The 26,454-nt window shown below is 41.6% G+C and overlaps 1 protein-coding gene across 3 annotated transcripts in view; it reads right to left on the bottom strand.

Annotated features, from left to right (window-relative positions):
- The window catches only part of sema3fa (sema domain, immunoglobulin domain (Ig), short basic domain, secreted, (semaphorin) 3Fa), a 156,231-nt gene that overhangs the window by 7,523 nt on the left and 122,254 nt on the right, over positions 1-26,454 (bottom strand). For 2 of the 3 annotated variants that reach the window (XM_060919287.1, XM_060919289.1), the window contains 5 exons: positions 18,414-18,502; positions 18,277-18,318; positions 15,136-15,293; positions 3,395-3,462; positions 3,147-3,280 (listed from right to left, as the gene is read on the bottom strand). In XM_060919287.1, the coding sequence (XP_060775270.1) occupies positions 3,147-3,280; positions 3,395-3,462; positions 15,136-15,293; positions 18,277-18,318; positions 18,414-18,502 (491 nt within the window). The remainder of the gene's footprint in view (positions 1-3,146; positions 3,281-3,394; positions 3,463-15,135; positions 15,294-18,276; positions 18,319-18,413; positions 18,503-26,454) is intronic. The other variant, XM_060919288.1, reaches the window with a different exon arrangement.

The raw sequence follows: 26,454 nt of genomic DNA, 5'->3' as shown, positions 1-26,454 counted from the left end.
CAGCCGAGGACGAAATAAAAACTCTACTCAAAAACAAAACCACAAAAAATACAAAAAAAAGCAATTGTGGAATAAACGTTAAATATTTCAGTGTTCCAATGTAACTAATAATCTAATACAAAATACTCATCTCATCTCATTATCTCTAGCCGCTTTATCCTTCTACAGGGTCGCAGGCAAGCTGGAGCCTATCCCAGCTGACTATGGGCGAAAGGCGGGGTACACCCTGGACAAGTCGCCAGGTCATCACAGGGCTGACACATAGACACAGACAACCATTCACACTCACATTCACACCTACGCTCAATTTAGAGTCACCAGTTAACCTAACCTGCATGTCTTTGGACTGTGGGGGAAACCGGAGCACCCGGAGGAAACCCACGCGGACACAGGGAGAACATGCAAACTCCGCACAGAAAGGCCCTCGCTGGCCACGGGGCTCGAACCTGGACCTTCTTGCTGTGAGGCGACAGCGCTAACCACTACACCACCGTGCTGCCCTACAAAATACTCGTTTTGTAATATAATAAAAAAACTTCCCATTATTCCATTGTTAAACAAAATCAACAATAAATCTACTCTAGCTCACTAGCTAAGCTAAAGTATAGTAAAGTACAGTAAAGTGTGCATGAATCCACTCTGCCTAACACTTTGTCCAATGACAGTAATAAACACTAATAAAGGTACTGTATAAACTGTAAAACAGCAGCATAAAATATCACCAGCATTTATGAAAAGTGTATATGATTTTTGAGGAGTCTGTGATTTTGATGAATCTCATACAAATTGGGTTGGAAGATAAACTACAAGAATTAGCTCTTGTTGTATATTTCATATGAAGTATATTTGGTTATGAGAGCATGTTGGAAATGCATGAGACAAATGCGAGACAAAACTTTTGACTTTGGAAGTTGGAAGGTACCAAAATTCTCCATAAGTGGGCGACTAACCATAAGCATATACTAGTGCATCTCAAACAATGAGAATATAATGAAAAAGTTTGATATTTTCCATCAGTTAAGAAACTGAAATTTTAATATATTCTAGACTAATTACACAAAAACTAAAATGTTTCAAGCATTTTTCTATTTTAATTTTGATAATTATGGCCAACAGCACAAAAAAAAACCCCTCAAAATATTAGAGTATTTCATTTTGAATTTTGCGTAAAACAGTATAAATACCGTGTATCTCTCGGTCTAGTTCAGTACACACATGGCCCTTTTCCACTACCCTTTTTCAGCTTACTTCAGCTCGCTTCAGCTCACTTCAGCCCGACACGGCTCGCGTTTCGACTATCTAAGAACAGCACGACTCAGCTCGCTTCAGCCCTGCTTAGCACCCAAAACTCGCACAGTTTTGGAGTGGGGCTGAAGCGAGCCAGACCGAGCTGAGTGAGGCTAGGGGCGTGAGCAGACACTCCCCTGTGCACTGATTGGCGAGGAGGAGTGTCCTCACATGCCCACACACGCCCCGCGAGCACGCTGGGATCTGTAAACACCGTAAACCCGGAAGAAGGAGAATTACGAGAATTATGAAGCCTTATGCGCCTCGCCTCATCTATACACTCTTGCCAGTATCTGTTGGCATCGTCGGTGACAACAAGCCACAGCACCAAGACCAGCAACACTAACGACACCATGTCCTCCATGTTTATTGTTTACTCTCCGGGTTGTGAGACTACCGCTTAAAAGATCACTGATGTCACTGCTTGCGCCGCCTAACGACATCACCTGACATCCACCCACTTTCGCTAACTCCACCCAATGTGTCCACCCACTTCCAGCCAGCACGGTTCAGTGCGGTTGTAGTCGAAATGCAACTCCAATAGCCCCGTTCAGCTCGACTCAGCCCAACTCAGCACGGCACGGCTCAACCCGACTCAGCCGGGTTGGTAGTGGAAAAGCGGCAACAGTCACAATCATGGGGAAGACTGCTGACTTGACAGTTGTCCAGAAGATGATCATTGACACCCTCCACAAAGAGAGTAAGCCACAGAAGGTCACTGCTGAAAAGGCTGGCTGGAAAAGGTGCACAAGCAACAGGGATGACTGCAGCCTTGAGAGGATTGTCAAGAAAATTCAGTTCAAGAACTTGGGAGAGCTTCATAAGGAGTGGACTGAGGCTGGTGTCAGTGCATCAAGAGCCACCACACACAGACGTCTTCAGGAAAGGGGCTATGACTGTTGCATTCCTATTAACAAGCCACTCCTGAACCAGAGACAATGTCAGAAGTGTCTTACTGTATCTGGGCTAAGGAGAGAAAGAACTGGACTGTTGCTCAGTGGTCCAAAGTCCTCTTTTCAGATGAAAGTAAATTTTGCATTTCATTTGGAAATCAATGTCCTTAGAGTCTGGAGGAAGAATGGAGAGACACAGAATCCCAGGTGTTTGAAGTCCAGTGTGAAGTTTCCGCAGTCTGTGATGATTTGGGGTGCCATGTGATCTGCTGGTGTAGGTCCACTGTGTTTTATCAAGTCCAAAGTCAACACAGCCATCTACCAGGAGATTTTAGAGCACTTCATGTTTCCATCTGCTGACAAGCTTTATGGAGATGCTGATTTCCTTTTCCAGCAGGACTTAGCACCTACCCACAGTGCCAAAACTACTACCAAATGGTTTGCTGACCATGATATTACTGTGTTTGATTGGCCAGCCAACTTGCCTGACCTGAAGCCCAGAGAGAATCTATGGGGTATTGTCAAGAGGAAGATGAGAAACACCCGACCCGATCGCCTCCATGCCACACTGCACTGATGCAGTAGTTCATGGTAAAGGAGCCCCAATGAAGTATTGAGTGCATAAATGAACATACTTTTTAGAAGTTGGACATTTCTGTATTGTAAATCGTTTTCTTGATTGACCTTAAGAAATATTCTAATAATTTGAGATACTGGATTTCTGATTTTCATGAGCTATAAGCCATACTCATCAAAAATCAAACAAAAAAGGCTTGAAATATTTCATTTTACACACAATGAATATAGAATATATGAAAGTTTACCTTTCTGAATTAAATTATGAAAAAACCCCAAACTGTTTCATGATATTCTACATGTTTGAGATGCACTAGTAAAATGAGTATGGTGGACTCAGTAAATCTGAGCATGATAAAGCAGTGATGTGTGATGAGAAAAGCTACAAACCTCTCGTCTCCGGTCACTGTTCTCCTTCTGAAAATGCCACTTGATGGACACATGAGGAGACCTCGCCTGGCACTCCAGGAACGCTGTACTTCCCTCCACTCCATACTGCACCGCCTCAAGAGTGTTTCTATTGGCTGGGAAAGAAAACAAATTAAAGCTCAATAGAACCCAGTGTATAAGAGCAGTTGTGTTTTCACACCATTGTTACACTTTGTGAATCGTACTGCTGTTTATAATTTATTTCTCACCATTGGAGTTGTAGCCTCTGCACTGGCGAATTGGGTTGCCATACTTCACATCTTGCCTTCGACTGCGCCTAGCAGAGCACAGCATCAGTGCCATATGCAGTCAGAAATGTCTACAATATCTTTTAAAATTGGACAGATGCTGAGCATGCCAAAATTCTAACAAACAACAACAATCTTTTTTTTTAATTACCCCTTTTTAGCACTATTTCCATTTTTTGAATAGATATTTTTCATAACAAGTTTTAATAAAAAAATAGTCTGAGGGCACTGGCAACCTGAAATAACCCCAGATGGCTAAAAATGCCAGGCTGTCAGCTTTAAGGAAAGTGTTTGATAAGGTCAGACATTTATACACTTTCCATATAAAACACGAAAACGACATAATATACCAGAAAAAAGGGGGAAAAATCAAATAAGCCTTGCAAAACAGTGGTATTATCTGAATGTGTATTCACATAAAGAATTAACTAGTAGCTGTTAAGAAAGTTTTGTTTTAGTTTTTGTTTAAACAAAGAAAATGATAGGCAGACTATGGTAAGGTGACCAGATTTCTGAGAAGAAAGCCGGGGACATTTTCAGTTCGGCGGTGAAAATATCATAAAACCATCTAATGTTTTTATCTTTGTAATACAAAGTGGGAACGACATTTCTGGTTTTCATGTATTTTGATCATACATCGCATAAAAAGTGGGATTTTCCTCACTGAGTGCACTGCAGGCCGATTCTGCCACTGCTTTAGATTAACATTAATTAAAGACAATGTGAAAATCTCTGGTATGGGTTCATGGTTTAGATTTATAGACTCTTAAATTGTAGGCTAGCTGAAATAGAGGTTTTAGACCCATGAAAGTAAATATATTAAAATAATTACCATATTTGCCACTAGTAATGGACAATGTATTTAAAAATATGCAAAACACACAACACAATTTAAATAAACAGTTTACTTCAATCCAAACAATTTCAAGGTATGGTAACAACATCTCATTATCTCTAGCCGCTTTATCCTGTTCTACAGGGTCGCAGGCAAGCTGGAGCCTATCCCAGCTGACCACGGGCGAAAGGCGGGGTACACCCTGGACAAGTCGCCAGGTCATCACAGGGCTGACACATAGACACAGACAACCATTCACACTCACACTCACACCTACGGTCAATTTAGAGTCACCAGTTAACCTAACCTGCATGTCTTTGGACTGTGGGGGAAACCGGAGCACCCGGAGGAAACCCACGCGGACACGGGGAGAACATGCAAACTCCGCACAGAAAGGCCCTCGCCGGCCCCGGGGCTCGAACCCAGGACCTTCTTGCTGTGAGGCGACAGCGCTAACCACTACACCACCGTGCCATCCTATTATTTTTATTATTATTGAGCATACAGATGATTCCCGATCTCCTATAGCCTAAATTGTAGCCATAGCTGAATTGACAATCTAGTCTAAATGAGTAGCTCTAATCAAAATGTGTAGTCCACTACACATCACAACAAATTATACAAATTACTAACACTTTGGTAACATTCCCTTATCAAAAAGAAGTATACTTGAAGTTAATTTTATTAAGTATACTTAAGTAAAGTTAAAGTATATTTCCTTAAGTATACTTTTGTGTACCAAGTATACTGATATCAATGTACTTACAGTATAATTGTAAGTAAACTAATCTAATACTTCTTGGGACTAAATTGGCCGACTTTTAGTTTATAAAAAGTATACTTTAAGTCTAAGAGAAGTAAACTCTGTGTATACAACTAGTATTTTTTTATTTTGCACTGCAAGTATACCACAAGTAAACTTATATACTAATAGTTTACTTGTTTTATACTTGTAGTCCACTCTTTAGTATATAAAAGCATACTTCATAGTATACTGGAAATATACTATGAGTTTACTTGTGTTATAGTTCTAGTCCACTTTTTAGTTTACTAAAGTACAGTGGCATGCAAAAGTTTGGGCACCCTTACTGAAAATGTCTGTTACTGTGAATAGTTAAGTGAGCAGAAGACGAACTGATCACCAAAAGGCATAAAGGTAAAGACGACACATTTCTTTGCAGCGTTTTATGCAGGATTTGTGTATTATTTTTGTTTTGTACAATTGGAGAGTGAAAAAAGAAAAGGAACACCATGCGAAAGTTTGGGCAACCCAAACTCAATTTTCAGGTAACTTTTACCAAGGTTCCAGACCTTAATTAGCTTATTGAGCTGTGGTTTGTTCAAATTCTTCGTTAGGAAAGGTCAGATGATGCAGATTTCAAAGCTGTATAAATTCTCTGACTCCTCAAACTTGTCCCTAAAATCAACAGCCATGGGCTCCTCTAAGTAACTCCCTCGCATTCTGAATAATAAAATAATTGATGCTCACACAGCAGGAGAAGGCTACAAGAACGTAGCAAAGTGTTTTCAGGTAGCTGTTTCCTCAGATCGTAATGTTATTAAGAAATGGCAGTTAACAGAAACAGTGGAGATCAAGGTGAGGTCTGGAAGATGAAGAAAACCTTCTGAAAGAACTGCTCATTGGATTGCTAGAAAGGCAAATAAAAACCCCTGTTTGACTGCAAAAGACCTTCAGAAAGATTTAGCAGACCCTGGAGTGGTGGTGCACTGTTCTACTATGCAGCGACACCTGAACAAATATGACCTTCATGGGAGAGTCATCAGAAGAAAACCTTTCCTGCATCCTAGCCACAAAATTCAGCGTCTGAAATTTGCAAATGAACATCTAAATAAGCCTGATGCATTTTGGAAACAAGTCCTGTGGATTGATGAAATCAAAATAGAACTTTTTGGCCACAATGTGCAAAGGTATGTTTGGAGAAAAAAGGGTGCCAAATTCCAGGAAAAGAACACCTCTCCAACTCTGAAGCATGGGTGTGGATCGATCATGCTTTGGGGTTGTGCTGCAGCCAGTGGCACAGAGCACATTTCACTGGTCAAGGGAAGCATGGATTCGAATAAATACCAGCAAATTCTGGAAGCAAACATCACACCATCTGTAAAAAAGTTGAAGTTAAAAAGAGGATGGGTCCTACAATAAGACGATGATCCAAAACACACCTCAAAATCTACAATGGAATACCTCAAGAGGCACAAACTGAAGGTTTTGCCCTGGCCCTCACAGTCCTCTGACCTCAACATCATTGAAAATCTGTAGATAGATCTCAAAAGAGCAGTGCATGCAAGACAGCCCAAGAAACTTGTAGAACTGGAAGCCTTTTGCAAGGACGAATGTATGAAAATTCCCCAGGTAAGAACTGAAAGATTATTAGCTGGCTACAAAAAGTGTTTACAAGCTGTGATACTTGTCAAAGGGGGTGTTACTAGGTACTAACCATGCAGGGTGCCCAAACTTTTGCTTCGGGCCCTTTTCCTTTTTTGTCATTTTGAAAATGTAAAAGATGAAAATAAAAAAATTGTTTTTGCTTAAAATATAAAGGGAATGAGTCGTCTTTAACTTTATGCCTTTTGGAGATCATTTCATCTTCAACTTGCTTAACTGTTCACAGTAACAGCAATTTTGACCAGGGGTGCCCAAACTTTTGCATACCACTGTATACTTTGTAGTATACTGGAAATATACTATTGGTTTACTCGTTACACACTTCTAGTCCACTTTTTAGTTTATAAAAGTATATTTTATAGCATATTGGAAATATACTATTTGTTACTGGTTATATACATCTAGTCCACTTTTTAGTTTTGAAGTACTGAATACTGCAATTACCCTTCTAGGTATACTATTAGTTTTCTAGCCCTAACCCTTACCTCATGCACACTACCAGTAGACAACTTAAATGTTTTGAGCTGACCACAAACTTATGGTACATGTACAGTACGGTAGGTTTAAAAGATGGGATTTAAAACATGCTGCCGTATATCACAAAGAAGCCAATATGTGTGAAAAAGAAGTATTTTATAGGCTACTATCAAAAGGATAAGCACAACTACAGGGCAAGTACACTATAAGGCACAAACATTTTAATACTTTATTACACTTTAAGTACATCTTGATCAAAATTTTAAGTATAAGCTTAATATACTTAGACTTTTCTATATACTTTTCAGTATAAGTCAAGCATACTTATGTATAACTTTATTAAGTATATGGATCTGTCTCAGAAACTGGGTACTGTGGGGGTACCCCACTAAATATACTCACAGTCAATAAACTATACGGTTTTGAATGGTGATGTTGGTTTTAATTTGAAATAAAATGATGAAAGAAATAATACAGATAAAACGAAATCTTTGATGTGAATACTCTATTCAGAATTTGGCAAAAATTCTGCAAATTTGTGGAAAAATGTCGGCTTGATCTGGGACATGATAAATGGTTGACTACACCGCATTCCCATAAAAAGGTTGTAGTTCACTGAAAAGTCTACAGTTACCACTAATTGTATTTTAAGTTGTAACTTTATACACCTAAGGATTGGTACGCTCACAGAATAATCATAACCGTAATAAAACATCATGCAAAATATTTTATCATCATTGTAACTCCATTTTCCGCAGACCCAAAACCAATACGATCGTGTGTATTGATCTAAACGGAAAGCCTCAGGGTCAAGGTCACTACCTCACCAAAAGTAGGAACTTAAAATCACTACGCCATATAGGAATTTAGTTATAAATCTGCGATTTTGTTTTTTTTAAACGAAAGCTGAAAGTTAGGTATAGAATATGTTTCTTACAGAATATGTTACGATGGTAGCTGGTCTTGTACGAATTTCTAAGCTATAAAATGAGTTGTGGTCTATTTTTTACTGTAGCGTGTTATTTGTGTGCGGGGAAGGACACACATTAACAATTTGCATGTGTAGAATGGAATTTTCCACTCCAACAGTTAGAAGTTGATCGTGCTTCCATTTGCGGGCTTTCTGTTACGCGGGTGATCTGTTCGGATGTTATCACTGAAAAGGTGAGTTTTGACAGTTTTATTTTGTTTTAGTCTTGCAGTATAAGGCAATAGAATGTTTCTTTTTCATCTTACTTTCATATTTCGTAGTGTTTACATATTTTTGGCCAATATTTTGCAACCATGGTCAATTTAGATCAAACTTTTGATAGAATTTACGGCCAGTCATTTTGCCCCGCCCCCGCCTCGCGCTCCGTCCGGTGCAGTAGTGATGTCCCGTTGCTTGCGTGCCGCAGCAGAGACCCGCGTGACCTTCAGCCGGTACAGTCACTGTTCTTTTACCACCGTCGTTATTCTCATCTTTCCGGTGTGTTCTTGATTTTTCCATTGTGTCCTATTTCGCCATATCAAATACCCAAAATGTATCATATTATTCATATTTAAGTGAATAATCAATTCAGTCATCATAACTTGGCAATTTTAACCCAAGCAATCAAAAAGAGGAAATTTATTCAATATTTTCACTCATCTGTGAAGGAGGGACTTTAATTCTTCATGATGTAGTTACTTTATATGAAAATCAATTTTACAAAAGCATTTGAATTGTAATCAAAAATAATTTTCCACAGTGGAGGCCAAATAAAGCAAGATGCTATCTTTATTCTTATTAAACATGACAAAAGAAACACTGAGTGTTAGGTAAATGCAAAAAAAATAGTAAAATTAGAAAAAAATTTTTTTGACCATAATGTCCCAAATGAGAGACCAGTTTCTGAGACGGACCCATATCTCTGATAAGTAAATAAAAAGTAAACTGAAAGCATACTCTCTTATTTTTAGTTTAAAAGAAGTATACTAGAAGCACACTTGAATAAATTTCTTTTTTGTAAGCATTACCATAAGCCTACAGCTTTACATAGCCAGCTACTCTGTAGGATAACACACCAATTTGTGTGCAAATTGGCTTACGCTGTTGAACTGTTACAATTTTACCTCAGCTGGATTTGTGTTACAGCAACGCTACGTCTAGCAACAACTTCAGCTGACTGATTGGCGCTGCACTGATTTTTCTCCTGCTACAGGTAGCATTGGCCGCAGTAGGCTACGGTTTATTAGGTCAACTGCTACATCTCAATACAGTGTGACAAGCAATGTTATGTCATATACAACACGGGCGATTGCGCTAAGACAACGAGGGAGGCTCAGCCTCCTCTAAAAATGACGAACATCGTGTAGGATGAATTGCGCTAGGCTTATGTTATAGCCAACCTTATAACATTGCTATTTCAGATCCAGAATCATAGAAATATATGTGCTCAACCCAACTACAGTGCGAAATCATTCCGTTATAACTTTCCCCAGTTCGCCTAATGTGTGTGTGAGTTTTTCCCCCTCGTGACAGCGCGATGCAGCCCAGCCTCAGTGCACTTCAGTGGCATTTGGGAGCTATGCGCTTTTCAATATCAAAATGCAAGACGGTTATTGGACAAATACTGCGAAAACGCCCGCCCACTGGACTCCCAGCCTCACAGTAGGAGGGACATGGCAAAGCTTTCCACGAGGAGACTGGTGATTGGTGAAAGCGGCCGGATATTTTCTTTGATTGACAGCTCGTTTCAAATATAGACAGGCAGTGGTGAATTTCAGTTCAGTCCCATGAGGATTCGCAAGTGCTGTGGTGTCTTGTAAGAGATCGGCTTACATTTCGATTTCATTCATTACATACGGTTTCTACCAGCTTTTTTAGTTTGTATATATTTTCATTTTAAATAAAGTGTAAATATAGTGTTGTCAAGTTTGCTATCTTAGTTCCAGAAATTTCATTTATTTGAGTGACTGAACTTGAACTTGAGGGGGCTAGTCAGCTAGCAAGAAAGCTGTGCACAGATGCCAAGCATTGCTGATTTAATTTTGGCGAAGCCATTTGCCAGTCTTCCTTTCGAGGAAAAAATTAAAATTAAAGAGCAGGGTGGCGGCACGGTGGTGTAGTGGTTAGCACTGTCGCCTCACAGCAAGAAGGTCCGGGTTCGAGCCTCGTGGCCGGCGAGGGCCTTTCTGTGCGGAGTTTGCATGTTCTCCCCGTGTCTGCGTGGGTTTCCTCCGGGTGCTCCGGTTTCCCCCACAGTCCAAAGACATGCAGGTTAGGTTAACTGGTGACTCTAAATTGACCGTAGGTGTGAATGTGAGTGTGAATGGTTGTCTGTGTCTATGTGTCAGCCCTGTGATGACCTGGCGACTTGTCCAGGGTGTACCCTGCCTTTTGCCCATAGTCAGCTGGGATAGGCTCCAGCTTGCCTGCGACCCTGTAGAACAGGATAAAGCGGCTAGAGATAATGAGATGAGATGAGAGCAGGGTAGACCAACACCTCAAATTGACTTGGTGAAAAAGGTAGGGAATAACACTTGTTCCTTTCAGCTCTCCTGGTACGAGAAAGTGAATTGGCTAACAGCAAGTGACCCACATCAACAACAGTAAATAGGCTACTTTAGTAATATGTCATGGATGGACCAAAAATATAGAATCTATTTAAAATGTTTATGCTGAGTATATTATATTGGAATATATATTTTTCTGGATATGAATTAAACACAGCTACAATTTGGAAAACATTTTTAAACAAAAACACAGCCGAGAACATTTCACACTACAGACCTGGATTAAAAGTGAAGGGTTATCAAAATTGTCAATAAAACATTTCTCAGTCAAAATAAGCCAAATATAGGGAAAGTGTCATTGAATGAAATGTGTGGCACCCAGCTCTATGTTTGGCTCCCCAAGGTCAGTGCTTGTGCCTATTCCAGAACACTCTGCTGTTACTGCTGAGGTTCCTGACAAAGAGCTGCTTTCAATAATGATCAATTTTTAAACAACATGCCACAATTTTAAAATATAAAATATTAAAATATACCCCCCCAACACCACCATCATGTATATTGGACAGTAGGCTAATGGGCCAAAAGAACCTGTTATTTCACAGTTTGTGACCCTGCCGACAATCAGCCAGATCAGAGGCAAGAGTATGGGCAAAGCTGATGTTTTTTCTTTTTTCTTTTAAAATCTGGAAATACCGTAACCGACCAGCCTTCCCTGTTTGAAAGACTACCAGCCACCACTGATATACAACATCACAAAATGTAGCTTACACATTTAAAGGCTGAATAACATAGATGACAAACAATGTCACTTACGCCTACAAGAAAAGGACTTTGGTTCACCTGTCCAGGAGCGGATGAAGCGATCTGTCAAAGCTGAATGAGTGACTTTAGTTTAGGCAAAGATTCTAGCGCTCTGCTAAAAAGTTGTTCAGCTCCACCAATCAAAATACTGGAAAGGCTATTGCCAAAGGTGTTCTAGAACATCTCTGCTATCGGCCTGAGCCCGTCTTAAAGTGATCCAGAAAACAATACGAGAGGGGTCTGCTGAAATCTGGTAGATGTTTCGGTCTTTTTTTTTCCCGGGTTTGTCAGTCATGGTTAAAAACAGGACATTTCCGGGGACAGACCACCAAAAACAAGGACTGTCCCCGGAAAACTGGGACGTCTGGTCACCCTAGACTATGGGGCCTTGGTAACGAATATTAAATTTTCCATATTTTGTGACTCCTCACCGAATCCAGGGGTACATGTCGGCCGAAACGAATCCGAGATAATTGCAAAAGAAGCTTTTTTTTTTCCAAAATTTGTGATTTTTGTTTTTTTCCATCATGTGCAAGTTGAGATCTTGAAGAATGCAATCAGTATTTCAGATAATAGATTGTTTTGTTGGAAAAGCATACATTTTTTGTTGCAAATTGTCTCATTTTTGTCAGGACTGTAGCCTGCTGGGGGGTGTGGGTAAATTACCATATGGGCCATTCACATGATGATTTAAGTCTTTTTTTTTTTTTTCGCGAATCAGCTGTATGATACGAGCTGAGTGCATGGCTACTTAACCTGCATACAGGCGTGTGATTTCACTATGGAATGAGCAAGTTAAACAGAGCGCAGAGGAACTGAAACACCGCGAAGCAAACAGACACACGGTATTTACATCGGAGATCACCATTTCTAGCAAAAAAAAAACGCAACCTCGTTTCCCAGATTGAATGGAATACTTGAATGATCGGATGATACACGGACCGTTCTAGGACTACATTCCATCGGAGGCATTGGTGTGTGCAAGGCGCCGTTTCTCTTTCTGATGGGGTAAGTTTATTAATCTAAGGCTGTGTGGTTATTTTTGCATGTAACGGAGAGTGTTGTGGTTTGGTTAAGCCTAGGTCACAACCGGACGTACGATTTTTTGGCCGTGTGATTTTTGGCGTTTCCCAAATCGCTGCGTTTTTTTTTTTTTGTTCATGGAGAAAGACGCGCGTTGGCTGTAAGTTTGTCTTGCAACCTGAAAAAAACGTAAGCGCCCGTAGAGTTTGTTTGACATGACAAAGAACCTCTGCAGCCGGTCTGCGGCTCAAAAATCAGCACGTCACACGTGCGCCCTCGTGCTTTTCACACGCGCGCTCTTGTGCGTTTCATGCACGCTCTCGTGCGTTTCATGCGCGCGCTCTCGTGCGTTTCATGCGTTTTTTGCATGTAGACCGGCTGTAGGAGCATGGTACGGCCGGTTGTGACCGAGGCTTTACATGAAACTAGCGTTGTGTTAGTTGTGTCATCATCGTGCTCTCTTTCTTTCTTACGGTGTGAGTAATTTTTCAACCACAAAACGTTAAAGTATACTTTAGGACTTATTTTTGTACTTCATAATTGTTTGGGGCATACTTTGCATGGAAGGAAAATTGACGTGGTGATCTTTGTTTACATGAAAGTGGCATCGTGCTAGCTCGTAGGGGGTAGGGCTTTCCTTAATATCATGCAAATGAGCACCATTATGTGCCCTCCCTACACCCAGAGTAGCTGAGATGGAAAACTTTGAGGGCGATTTTCTCCTTTTTCTGTTTTAAGAAGTATACACTTTCAAAAGGCCACACATTCTTCAAATATTGTCAGATCTCCACATGGAAGGCATCATTGGAAAGCTTAGAAACTGTACTTTCTGAATCTGTCAATAACTCAAAATGCCCCAGGGCAGACATGTGTCCCTGGATTCTGGATTTGGGCACATTTGTTCTCGCCTTAGGAAGATAGTATGACAGTTTTGCAGCATGCCTTGTGTTATAGGTGTGAATCTTATCCACTTTAGTGAAAAAAGTTTGGAATACAGAAGGTAACATTTGATGATGAAATTTATACATAAAAATAGCAAGGAGGAAGGTGACTAGATCATGAAATTTAATTATTTCCATAGACTTGAATAGAGGGCTAGAATGTTGGTCAAGGCTTGAAAATGTAATCACACAGATGACTTATTTTCCCCCCCAGAATGAACATCGGATTAACCATGGGCTCATAAGTATTGACCTAACATGGCATTAAAGCTAGACGGCCTTTCGATTTCATAAAATCGGTGAAATTTAGCTCCCTCTGAAATTTGGTCACTGTGATATATGTTTATTTCTGTAATATCTCACAAAATGTCAGGCCATTCTGTGTCTGGGAAGTTATTTAATTTGAGTGGATTCCTGAGCAAATAATGTGCATGAAATCGCTCACTTCACACAGTCAAGCAGTCAGAGGAAGTCTGTGTGCGCATGTGCAAGTTTACCTTCTTCTTCTTTTGGGTTTTACGGTAGCTGGCATCCACAGTGTTGCATTACTGCCATCTACAGGTTTAACTTGACCATGCACTGACAGTTCCATCATTCTGTCACGAAACGAACAGCTGATCACGCCGAGGTGCTCGCTGACCGCTGATATTTATTAGTTTGGTCCTGCGTTTCCTTTCCTTCACAACATAACGTCTTTTCTTCTCACTTTCCGTTACTGTAGTCGGTCTTTCACGTTTCATTCACACGCTCATGTCTTCCATTTTTCTCTCCCGTTTCAAATCTGTATCCCACAATGCCTTGTGCGAACGGGAAAGCCCACCATGTCATGCATGACTTAGTATCTTGAATTGTGTCATGGTGAAGCAGGAAAAAATAACGGAGAATTTAGGGCCACATGGCCTTAAATTCATTAATTGTTCTATTTAAAAAAAACTAATAAAATTGGAAGTCTGCGATTCAAATTCAGTAGCTTTCGGTCCACTAAACAAAAATAATTGGGTGCCGGGAAAATTCTTTTTATGACCTACACTTGAAAAATCTGAAAGGCAGTCTACCTTTAATTACATTTCATTATTCATAAAATTTGATGTGTTTTAGTAAAGCTGAAACTATGAAAATAAGATGTTTGCAAATGAATACACACTGTTTATTAATAAATTAAAGGTGTATGTATAATGGAAAATCACTAGAATATGTTCAATGCTTTTTATCATTTATATTTAATAACACTGAATAACTAGAAGGGCACTTGGTAGAGTTCATACCTCCGCCAAGCCACATATTCTCAACATCAAAATCAAAATCACTTGAACCTAGGATTCACTTGATCCTAAAGCTGTGCACCAAATTTCACCAAAATCCATTCAGTACTTTTTGAGTTACACTGGGAACAGACCAAAAATCCTGGATCCAGATACGTATCTGGATTTTCATCAAAATCTAATCAACTGTTCCTTGTCTCATGGCCTACCTTTCCTCAAAATTTCATCAAAATCCATTCACTACTTTTTGAGTCACATTGAGAACAGACAAACAAACAAACAAGACGTGAAAACATAACCTCCTCCAACAAAGCTGGCGGAGGTAATAAATGTAGACAGATGAGGTAAATAACCCTGGCAGAGCAACACTATAGTCAAGGAGGTATGAGCACAGTAACTTTTAGTAAGTCTCCCATTTTTGCATACACACACATACTGTACACACACACACACACACACACACACATGCACGTAGCCCTCACCTCTTGTGGTTGGTGGAGTAGCGGGAGCAGGACTTGCCGTCCCAAGCGCAGTAAGGGTCGCGGGCAAGGCAGCAGTCTGCACACCCCTTACCGTACACATCGCATCTGTGTAATGCCAGGTGAGTCACTCCCACTGCTGAACTCACATACAGTTGTTGCTGTAGAAATTAGAACACACACACACACATTATTTACTGTCACTGAATCTTCATGTTAGCTTCCTGTTTTCCTTTGTCTCTGCTCCAATTCCACTGTTATCTCATTTGTGCTTCTTGTGATGATTACAAAACGAATTTATATCTTGCCCTATGAACTCTAACTATGGCCATTCACTCAAACTTGGATAAAACAATATACAGCACATTTACAGTGAACGCAAAATGGGTTAAAGACCCGGTCCTACAATACCGATAACTATAACGATAACTATAAATAAATCGGTCCCCTGCAGTTGATGTGGTTGGTGGTCACACCAGACCGATAATGATACCTATAGCCCAGGCCTGGGTTTATTGGTATCAGTGAGATTGCTTCTGCAGCGATTTTTCCAGGCCTGGACCTGATCCGATAAAACACCTGACCAACCAGGTAATTGTTTACATGGGACATTGTCTGAGCACGTGCTATTTTTCCCGGGTATCTTTGTACATCCTTGTTGCATCCTGAAGTCACGGAATTCGGATTCACAGAAAATAAAAAATATAATCCAAAGCACAGATCTTTTACTCACGGATATGTGATTTTCCGTGAAATATTAATTGTAAATTAATAAAGCAAACATATAAATGCAGGTAAGATATTTTAATTATGAGCTTCGGCAGTCAAAACATTTAATTGTTTTCGACTTCTTAATTTTTTTTATCCATGATGCATCATCCGTATGAAATCTGTAACCAATCTGTAATGTGCTGAAACGTCCATGACCAATCTGTAAATTATTAGCATCCGTGATGCATCCGTATTAAAATCCATAACCACTCTGTATTTTGTATCCTTCTTTTATATTTCCGCAGTCCATGACCTATCCGTATTTTATCAACCACCAGAGTATGTGCATGGGTTGTTCTGAAGTCCGAGCTGTACAGTATGACCCAGAATAATGTGATACTAGAGCGGCGGCTACAATTATCGACACCTTTTCAGATTTACCAATAAAAAACAAATTTTTACAAAGATGAGTTTCAGTTACAACAGTTATTATTGGTTAATTAATCAACCGGAAGACCTGCCTCACCCTTTGAGCTTGTCGTCTGATGACAGCTCGTTACCTGAGATGGAATTTTTTTAGCACGATCAGCAATTTGAGGAAAACCCGGATGTTATCATCGCAGGTAAGCATGGTGGAAAGATCATGGACATGTTTTTACTTCTCAAATTCACCCATATTTCATGATCTCCTTGTCGAAACCTACTTTGTTTCTTACTCTTTCATTTGACAGTCGCCATTTTGTATCTAAACGCATGTTTGAGAATCACATGAGGTGTCAAAAATAGTGATCACTTTCACTGGTATCCACCATTATCGACACCCTGTGGAATTAAGCGACATTTACAACTGTTATGGATCGATCTTTGTGTAACATTGTTGAAGTAGATGAAGTACTTAAAAAAATAAAAGTGCTGAGATTTATTAAAAAAATGTTCTGATTTATAACAGAATTGAATGTTTATAGAGTATTTGGAATCCGACTGCAATAAATAGAATTAGAGCAGAATTAAATTCCTAGCATATAAAAAATTACATGTTTGAAATATTCAGATTTTTCTATTCCATTCAGAATTTTTTTTGTTCAGTTTGTTGTAAATATCCACCACATATTACAATATCAGTAGACATTTTATATTTTGGGGCGGCACGGTGGTGTAGTGGTTAGCGCTGTCATCTCACAGCAAGAAGGTCTGGGTTCGAGCCCCGTGGCCGGCGAGGGCCTTTCTGTGTGGAGTTTGCATGTTCTCCCCGTGTCTGCGTGGGTTTTCTCCGGGTGCTCCGGTTTCCCCCACAGTCCAAAGACATGCAGGTTAGGTTAACTGGTGACTCTAAATTGACCGTAGGTGTGAATGTGAGTGTGAATGGTTGTCTGTGTCTATGTGTCAGCCCTGTGATGACCTGGCGACTTGTCCAGGGTGTACCCCGCCTCTCGCCAGTAGTCAGCTGGGATAGGCTCCAGCTTGCCTGCGACCCTGTAGAACAGGATAAAGCGGCTAGAGATAATGAGATTTTATATTTTGGTTCGAGGAATGACATGCGACCTTTGACCTGGAATTCCATGTGGTTACAATGTCAATTTCCTGTTGATATTTATTGGTAAACTACAAAAAATAGAAATTAATACAAACAACAATGAATGATTAACAAAATGTGATCTATGAAAATCCTTAGAAAGTGGGTAGAAAGTGGAACAAAAAGATTTTCTGACAGGTTAAACATTATCACTTCATTTGTTTACAAACATTAAAATCACTTCCTCATTTACGTTCAGCACCGACATCCATATATTTACAGTATATAAATGATATTTTGTACTAAATACAAGTCTATGTAAAACTAACTTTAAATAAAACTATGTTTTGTTAACTTAATACCACATACTGATTCTTTTATTTATTTATTTTTTAATAAATAATCATCTGGGTGTTGATAATTGTGGAATGGTGTCGATAACTGTGGACAAAGGTGTCAATAATTGTGGAATGGTGTCGCATGATCTGATACGCTAATTAATTGGGAATCAACTCATTGTTTTCCAGTGGAAGTTTGAGTAATTATTCATGCACAATTTACATATTGAAAGTCTTTTCTACTTTTGCAATGGCCAAAAGATCGTTAAGGTGTCGATAATTGTAGCTGCCACTCTAGTTGAAAAAAAGTTCCATGATTGTTCCTAAGTTGCATGCATTTATTTACCTGTGTGGCAGGACCAACCAATATTATAGTCGGGATTATTATAGCTGTGGTGTGACTGCTCCAGACTGGAACTAAATTCAGGCACAGGTATAGTCATAGTTGCAATTATAGGTATAGTTATAGTTATCGGTGTTGTGGGACCGGGTCCTAATTTTAAATAATAAAACAGATTGTGAAAAGTTCATCTTGAGAAATGTTTCAATATCACAGTTTTTCACAACAAAGTTTAGACTTACTCGCTTTGGAGAAATCTTCATTGTGGTTATTGGTGTTGGAATCTACAGTATAAAGTAATAATGTCATTATTATCATCATCTTTTTATGTCAACTTAGAATATAAAATAGCTGTAGAAAGATAGAGGGGATTACTCACCCTAAAGACCTCCACTTCCTCCAGAACTAATTCCTCAGTCTGGAGATCATCTCGAGGAAGAACAATAACCTTCTGCACTGTGCCTCTGTCTGTAAGGCATAATGATGTGTCAATATTACAGCCCGTTAAGCATGTAATGATATCGTGTGATTATAAATTGTGATACATGACAATGTGAATCGATAAAAAGTGAATGGCGATTATCATCAGGCTGTGTAATCTTTTAGTTTTTCTGAGCTGTAATTGTGTTATTTAGACAACAGACGGCACAATAACAAACGATAGAGGAAACGAGTGCATTATCATAGTAGGTGGAAATAACACAGCTCTAATGCCGCAAAAACACAAAAAAAACAGTCCTAAAAATGGGAAAGAAGTGTTCGGTGATTGATTGATTGTCCAAACAGATTCAACAAGAACACAGAGTGCTGTTTTTAAAGACTGCTGAAAGCTGAGCAAAAGCAAAGCAAATTAGAGATAGTTGTTTGATGTTAAAACATGACTACAACCTTCACAAATGTTCATAAATGTTTATGAAGAAAATGCCTATTTATTAACTTTATAATTTTTAATAAAATAAATATTTTAGCTAATAGGCTATTACATTTTACTCCAGCCTTTACAAATGTGGGTAAATAATTATTATTGGTTATTAAGAAAATGAAATACGAGTGGTTTTTTATTTTAATTCAACACAAATAATATTTACACCTTTATTTATGAACATATAATTTTTATAAATAAATTAAAATATGGAATCTTTATTCATGGTTTATTTATTCGATCATTTATTTATTTATATTTATGAACATCATATTTAATGGTCATAAATGTTAATAAAATGCCTATTTATTAACTTTATAATTTTTAATAAAAGGAATATTTTATCTAATAGGCTATTACATTTTACTCCAGCCTTAACAAATGTGGGCAAATAATTATTGTTGTTTATTAAGAAAATTAAATACAAGTGTGTTTTTTTTTAAATATAACACAAATAATATTTACATCTTTATTTATGAACATATTTTTATTCATTTGTAAAAAAAAAAAAGAATATTTATCCATTTATTTATTTATTTTTATTTATTTAGTTTCTTTGTTTATTTGTCTATCTATTTATTTATTTATGAACATCATATTTAATGTTCATAAATGTTTATTAAGAAAATGGCTATTTATAATTTTTTTAATAAAAGGAATATTTTAGCTAATAGGCTATTATCTTTTACTCCAGCCTTAACAAATGGGGGTAAATAATTATTGCTGGTTATTAAGAAAATGAAATATGAGTGGGTTCTTTTTAATATAACACAAATAATGTTTATGTCTTTATTTATGAACATATTTTTATTTATTCATAAAAAATTATGAACATTTTATTTATTTATCTTCATTAATTTATAAACATCATATTTCATGTTAATAAATATTTATTAAGAAAATGCCTATTTATAATGTTTTTGATAAAAGGAATATTTTAGCTAATAGGCTATTACATTTTACTCCAGCCTTTACAAATGTGGGTAAATAATTACTGCTGGTTATTAAGAAAATAAATTACAAGTTTTTTTATTTATCACAAATAATATTTACATCTTTATTTAAGAACATTTTTATTTATTCATAAAAAATTATGAACATTTATTTATTTATGTACTTATTTGTATTTATGAATATCACATTTAGTGCTCATAAATGTTAAGAAAATGCCTATTTATTAACTTTATAATTTTTAATAAAAGGAATATTTTAGCTAATAGGCTATTACATTTTACTCTAGCCTTTACAAATGTGGGTAAATAATTATTGCTGGTTATTAAGAAAATGAAATACAAGAATTTTTTTTATTTAACACAAATAATATTTTCATCGATAAAGAAAAGGAAAATACAGTGGGGCAAAAAAGTATTTAGTCAGCCACCAATTGTGCAAGTTCTCCCACTTAAAAAGATGAGAGAGGCCTGTAATTTTCATCATAGGTACACTTCAACTATGAGAGACAGAATGGGGGGAAAGAATCCAGGAAATCACACTGTAGGATTTTTAATGAATTAATTGGTAAATTCCTTGGTAAAATAAGTATTTGGTCACCTACAAACAAGCAAGATTTCTGGCTCTCACAGACCTGTAACAACTTCTTTAAGAGGCTCCTCTGTCCTCCACTTGTTACCTGTATTAATGGCACCTGTTTGAACTCGTTATCAGTATAAAAGACACCTGTCCACAACCTCAAACAGTCACACTCCAAACTCCACTATGGCCAAGACCAAAGAGCTGTCAAAGGACACCAGAAACAAAATTGTAGACCTGCACCAGGCTAGGAAGACTGAATCTGCAATAGGTAAGCAGCTTGGTGTGAAGAAATCAACTGTGGGAACAATTATTAGAAAATGGAAGACATACAAGACCTCTGATAATCTCCCTCGATCTGGGGCTCCACGCAAGATCTCACCCCGTGGGGTCAAAATGATCACAAGAACGGTGAGCAAAAATCCCAGAACCACACGGGGGGACCTAGTGAATGACCTGCAGAGAGCTGGGACCAAAGTAACAAAGGCTACCATCAGTAACACACTATGCCGCCAGGGACTCAAATCCTGCAGTGCCAGACGTGTCCCCTTGCTTAAGCCAGTACATGTCCAGGCCCATCTGAAGTTTGCTAGAGAGCATTTGGATGATCCAGAAGAGGATTGGGAGAATGTCATATGGTCAGATGAAACCAAAATAGAACTTTTTGGTAAAAACTCAACTTGTCGTGTTTGGAGGAGAAAGAATGCTGAGTTGCATCCAAAGAACACCATACCTACTGTGAAGCATGGGGGTGGAAACATCATGCTTTGGGGCTGTTTTTCTGCAAAGGGACCAGGACGACTGATCCGCGTAAAGGAAAGAATGAATGGGTTCATGTATCGTGAGAGTTTGAGTGAAAACCTCCTTCCATCAGCAAGGGCATTGAAGATGAAACGTGGCTGGGTCTTTCAGCATGACAATGATCCCAAACACACCGCCCGGGCAACGAAGGAGTGGCTTCGTAAGTGTTAGGACTAGGACTGTTTTGGCCTCTAGAGGCCGCTGTTATTTCCTTTTCATGTCGTGTTTATTTTGGCCTCTAGAGGCCGCCACTGTTCCTGTGTTTTGTGTTTGTGTTAATTGCCTAATTATCTTCACCTGTGTCCTTAATTAGTTTGTCTATTTATACCCCTGAGTTCAGTCCTCTTGTCACGGAGTCTTTGTGCTGTTATGTTTATCTCCAGTTTCCTTTGTACTGTGTTTTTTGATCTTCTTAGCTTTTGTATTTTTGCACTTTGCTTTTCTTTTGGATTTTACTCTTTGGTTTTTTTTTGTCTTTTGTTTTGCCCTGTATATCGTGTATATAGTTTAAATAAACCTTTTGATTCTTTTTCTACTTCCGCCTCACGCCTCTGCATTTGAGTCATCCCCCTGGTGGCCTAGTGGGGGTTTGCTGGATTATCACACCAACGAACCAGGTTCGAATCCCAGCAAAACCCTAACAGAAAGACTCCGTCATGACCGACTCAGCAGAGGCTGCTTCAACTGTCTACCCGGCCAACCTTCAGGGAATTATGGCAGCTTTGACACACTTCGGAGCGACCATGGACGCTCATGGACGTACGCTCACCAGCCAACGTGAGGCCCTCGCTCGCCACGAGGAACTGCTTCAGCAAATTGGGAAAACCCTGGCACAGCTGACATCTCTGCCTGCATCTCCTGCTCCTGATCCAGCTCCCACTCCTGCTCCAGTGCCTCCTGCAATGCTGCCTTCTTCACCTCGCGAACCCAGCCTTCCTGCACCACAGAGGTATGACGGCAAGCACAGTGAGTGCCGAGAGTTCCTTACCCAGTGTCAACTCACCTTTGAGCTTCAGCCTACCACCTACACTACGGATCGCCGCAAGATTGCCTTTGTGATCACCTTATTAGCTGGTAAGGCGCGAGCCTGGGCTACTGCTATCTGGCAAAGACAGGGACCTGAGTGCTTTGATTTCCAGCTGTTTTCTGAAGAGATGCTTCGGGTCTTCGATCAGGCAGACATCAGTACCGACGCAGCCCGAAAGCTCATGTCCATCCGGCAAGGAGGAAGCGTCGCAGATTACGCCATCTCGTTCCGAACACTCGCAGCAGTAAGTGGATGGAACGAGACTGCCCTGGTGTCAGCCTTCCACCATGGTCTGTCTGACCCCATCAAGGACGGTCTGGCCTCTATTGGATGCCCAAGTGACCTCGAAACCCTCATCTCACATGCTATTCGTCTGGACAACAGGATGAGAGAACGCCACCAAGCCTTGAGCCCCCCCAGCCTCCCTACCTCTACCTGGAGACCGTCTACCTCCTTCAGTGACTGTCCAGAACCCATGCAAGTGGGTCGTACTCGCCTCTCCGCATCTGAGAGGGAGCGCAGAAGGAGGGACAAGTGCTGCATCTACTGTGGCAAGCCTGGTCACTTCCGAGCATCATGTCCCGAACTCTTGGGAAAAGGACCGCCCCGTCCAGCCGAGGGAGGGTTGTGACGGGGCCTACCCTCTCTCCCGGACTCCCTGGCCAAGGAATCTACATCCCGGTCTCCATCTCCTGGGGTGAGTCTGTCCACTCTTGTCAAGCTTTGATAGACTCAGGGGCGGCTGGGAACTTTATGGATATTCACTTCGCCCAAAGCATCAATATTCCGACTGCACCTCTTGAAGTCCCACTGTCTGTGTCTGCCCTCGATGGCCAAGCGTTAGGTGATGGAAGAGTCACCCAAGTTACTTCTCCAGTCTTCCTCCAGTCTCAAGGTCACAAGGAAGAAATATCCCTGCACCTGATTCCTTCACCTGAGTTCCCAGTTATTCTAGGCCTTCCTTGGCTTACTCGCCACAACCCTCGCATAGACTGGGTAACAAGCCAGGTTGTGGAATGGGGCCCTGCATGCCATGCCTCTTGTCTGCTCTCTAGCTCTCCTGTGTCTCCTGCCGAGCCCCCTGATCTCACCGAGTTATCTCAAGTTCCCACAGAGTACTGGGATCTCAAGGAGGTATTCAGCAAGAGCAGGGCCGCCGTTCTTCCTCCGCACCGGGCCTACGACTGTGCCATCGACTTGCTCCCTGGGACTACCCCTCCTCGTGGCAGACTGTTTTCACTCTCTCAGCCAGAACGCAAGGCCATGGAGGAATACCTCAAAGATGCCCTGGTCTCTGGGTTTATTCGACCCTCCACTTCACCTGCTGGAGCCGGCTTCTTCTTTGTCGGCAAGAAGGATGGGGGGCTCCGACCATGTATTGATTACAGGGGCCTGAATAAGATCACTGTGCGCAACCGATATCCCCTTCCGCTGATGTCCACAGCTTTCGACCTGCTCCAAGGCGCCACCGTCTTCACCAAGTTGGACCTACGGAACGCATACCACCTCATCCGTATCCGACAGGGAGACGAGTGGAAGACTGCCTTTAACACCCCGTCTGGGCACTACGAATACCAGGTGATGCCCTTCGGACTCACCAACGCACCAGCTGTTTTTCAGGCCCTAATCAACGACGTCTTAAGGGACATGATTAACCTATACGTTTTTGTCTACCTCGACGACATCCTTATCTTTTCCAAGACCGTGCAGGAGCACCGCCACCATGTCCGCCAGGTTCTCCAGAGGCTGCTACAGAACAATCTGTTCGCCAAGGCCCAGAAATGCGAATTTCATGTTCCCGAGGTCTCCTTTCTGGGATTTATTGTACGGACAGGCCAACTCCAAATGGACCCTGCCAAGACCCTGGCCGTCCGGGACTGGCCTACTCCCAAGTCCGTTAAGGAGGTTCAGCGGTTCTTAGGATTCGCTAACTTCTACCGCAAGTTCATCAGGAACTTCAGTTCTGTGGCAGCACCCATGTCAGACCTCACCAAAGGGACAGGTGGATCTTATGGCTGGTCTCCTCAGGCAGAAAAGGCGTTCAAAGACCTCAAGGACCGCTTCTGCACGGCACCCATTCTGGTTCTCCCGGACACCTCCCAACCATTCATCGTGGAAGTGGACGCCTCAGACAGTGGTGTCGGCGCGGTGCTCTCTCAACGTTCGGAAGGAAAGCTGCACCCCTGCGCTTACTTCTCCCACCGCCTGAGTCCTGCTGAGTCCCGGTACGATGTGGGGGATCGAGAACTGCTAGCGGTCAAACTGGCCCTTGAGGAGTGGAGGCACTGGCTGGAGGGAGCACAACATCCATTCCTGGTTTGGACTGACCACAAGAACCTGGAGTACCTCCAGCAAGCCAAGAGACTGAACCCTCGACAGGCTAGGTGGGCCCTGTTTTTCAGTCGGTTTGACTTCACCCTCTCATACCGCCCCGGCTCCAAGAACACCAAGCCTGACGCACTGTCCAGACTGTTCTCTGCCACTAACAGGGAGAATGAAGTCGGGCCTATTATCCCTGTGTCCCGGATTGTGGCCCCTGTCCGCTGGGGTATTGAGGAGGCTGTCCGACGAGCCCAACGCCAGGACCCCGGTCCTGGGACGGGGCCACCAGGCCTCTTGTACGTCCCACATCAAGCCCGGGCCAAGGTTCTCCAGTGGGGTCACTCTTCCCCTCTCACCGCCCACCCGGGAGCTCGGAGGACCCTGGACTTCCTGAAAAGACGCTTCTGGTGGCCTAACATGGAGAAGGAAGTAAGGTCATTTGTCCTGTCCTGTGAGGTTTGCACCAGAACCAAGAACCCACGACAGCGTCCCCAGGGTCTCCTGCATCCTCTGACCATTCCCCGGCGTCCCTGGTCCCACGTGGCAGTCGACTTTATCACGGGTCTCCCTGAGTCACAAGGTAACACGGTCATTTTGGTCTTAGTTGACAGATTCTCCAAGGCCTGCCGCTTCATACCACTGTGCAAACTCCCCTCTGCTCTTGAAACTGCAAAACTTTTGTTTAATCATGTCTTCCGAGTCTTTGGTCTTCCACAGGACATCGTCTCAGACCGAGGGCCCCAGTTCTCCTCCCGAGTGTGGCACGGGTTCTGCAAGGTCATTGGAGCCACTGCCAGCCTCTCCTCTGGGTTTCACCCACAGTCCAATGGTCAGACGGAGAGGCTCAACCAGGACCTGGAAACCACCCTGCGAGGCCTGGCTATGGATAACCCGACATCGTGGAGCACCTGGCTGCCATGGGCGGAGTACGCCCACAACACCCTGCAGTCATCGGCCACCAAGCTGTCGCCATTCCAGTGCCAATTCGGGTTCCAGCCACCTCTGTTCCCGGACCAGGAGGAGGACGCGGGGGTGCCCTCGGTCAACCAATATGTGAGACGGTGTCGCAAGACCTGGAGCAAGGTCAGGAAGACCCTCATACAGACCTCCAGAACCAACCAGACTCAGGCCAACCGCCATAGAAGACCTGCACACGCTTTCCGCCCTGGGCAGCGTGTTTGGCTGTCCACTAAGGACCTTCCACTGCGGGTGGAGAACCGCAAGCTTGCTCCTCGCTACATTGGCCCCTTCAAGGTGGTGCGCAGGGTGAACCCTGTCTCCTACCGGCTCCAGTTGCCCCGGACTCTGAGGATCAACCCCACTTTCCATGTTTCCCTGTTACGGCCCGTACTGACATCTACGTATGCCCCTGCCCCTAGGAATCCCCCACCCCCCCGCATCTTCCAGGGGCAGACTGTGTTCACTGTGAATCGCCTGCTTGACTCCCGCCGGGTCCGCGGCGGGTTGCAATATCTGGTGGACTGGGAGGGCTATGGTCCTGAGGAGCGCTGCTGGGTTCCTGCTCGGGATGTCCTTGATAAAGAACTATGTCGGGACTTCCATTCGGCCCATCCGGATCGCCCTGGGAACGTCAGGAGACGCTCCTAGAGGGGGGGGTCCTGTTAGGACTAGGACTGTTTTGGCCTCTAGAGGCCGCTGTTATTTCCTTTTCATGTCGTGTTTATTTTGGCCTCTAGAGGCCGCCACTGTTCCTGTGTTTTGTGTTTGTGTTAATTGCCTAATTATCTTCACCTGTGTCCTTAATTAGTTTGTCTATTTATACCCCTGAGTTCAGTCCTCTTGTCACGGAGTCTTTGT

The sequence above is a fragment of the Neoarius graeffei genome, chromosome 4 (genome assembly GCF_027579695.1).
Source record: "Neoarius graeffei isolate fNeoGra1 chromosome 4, fNeoGra1.pri, whole genome shotgun sequence".
Lineage (NCBI taxonomy): Eukaryota > Metazoa > Chordata > Actinopteri > Siluriformes > Ariidae > Neoarius > Neoarius graeffei.
This window is presented reverse-complemented; position numbering and strand designations above follow the sequence as displayed.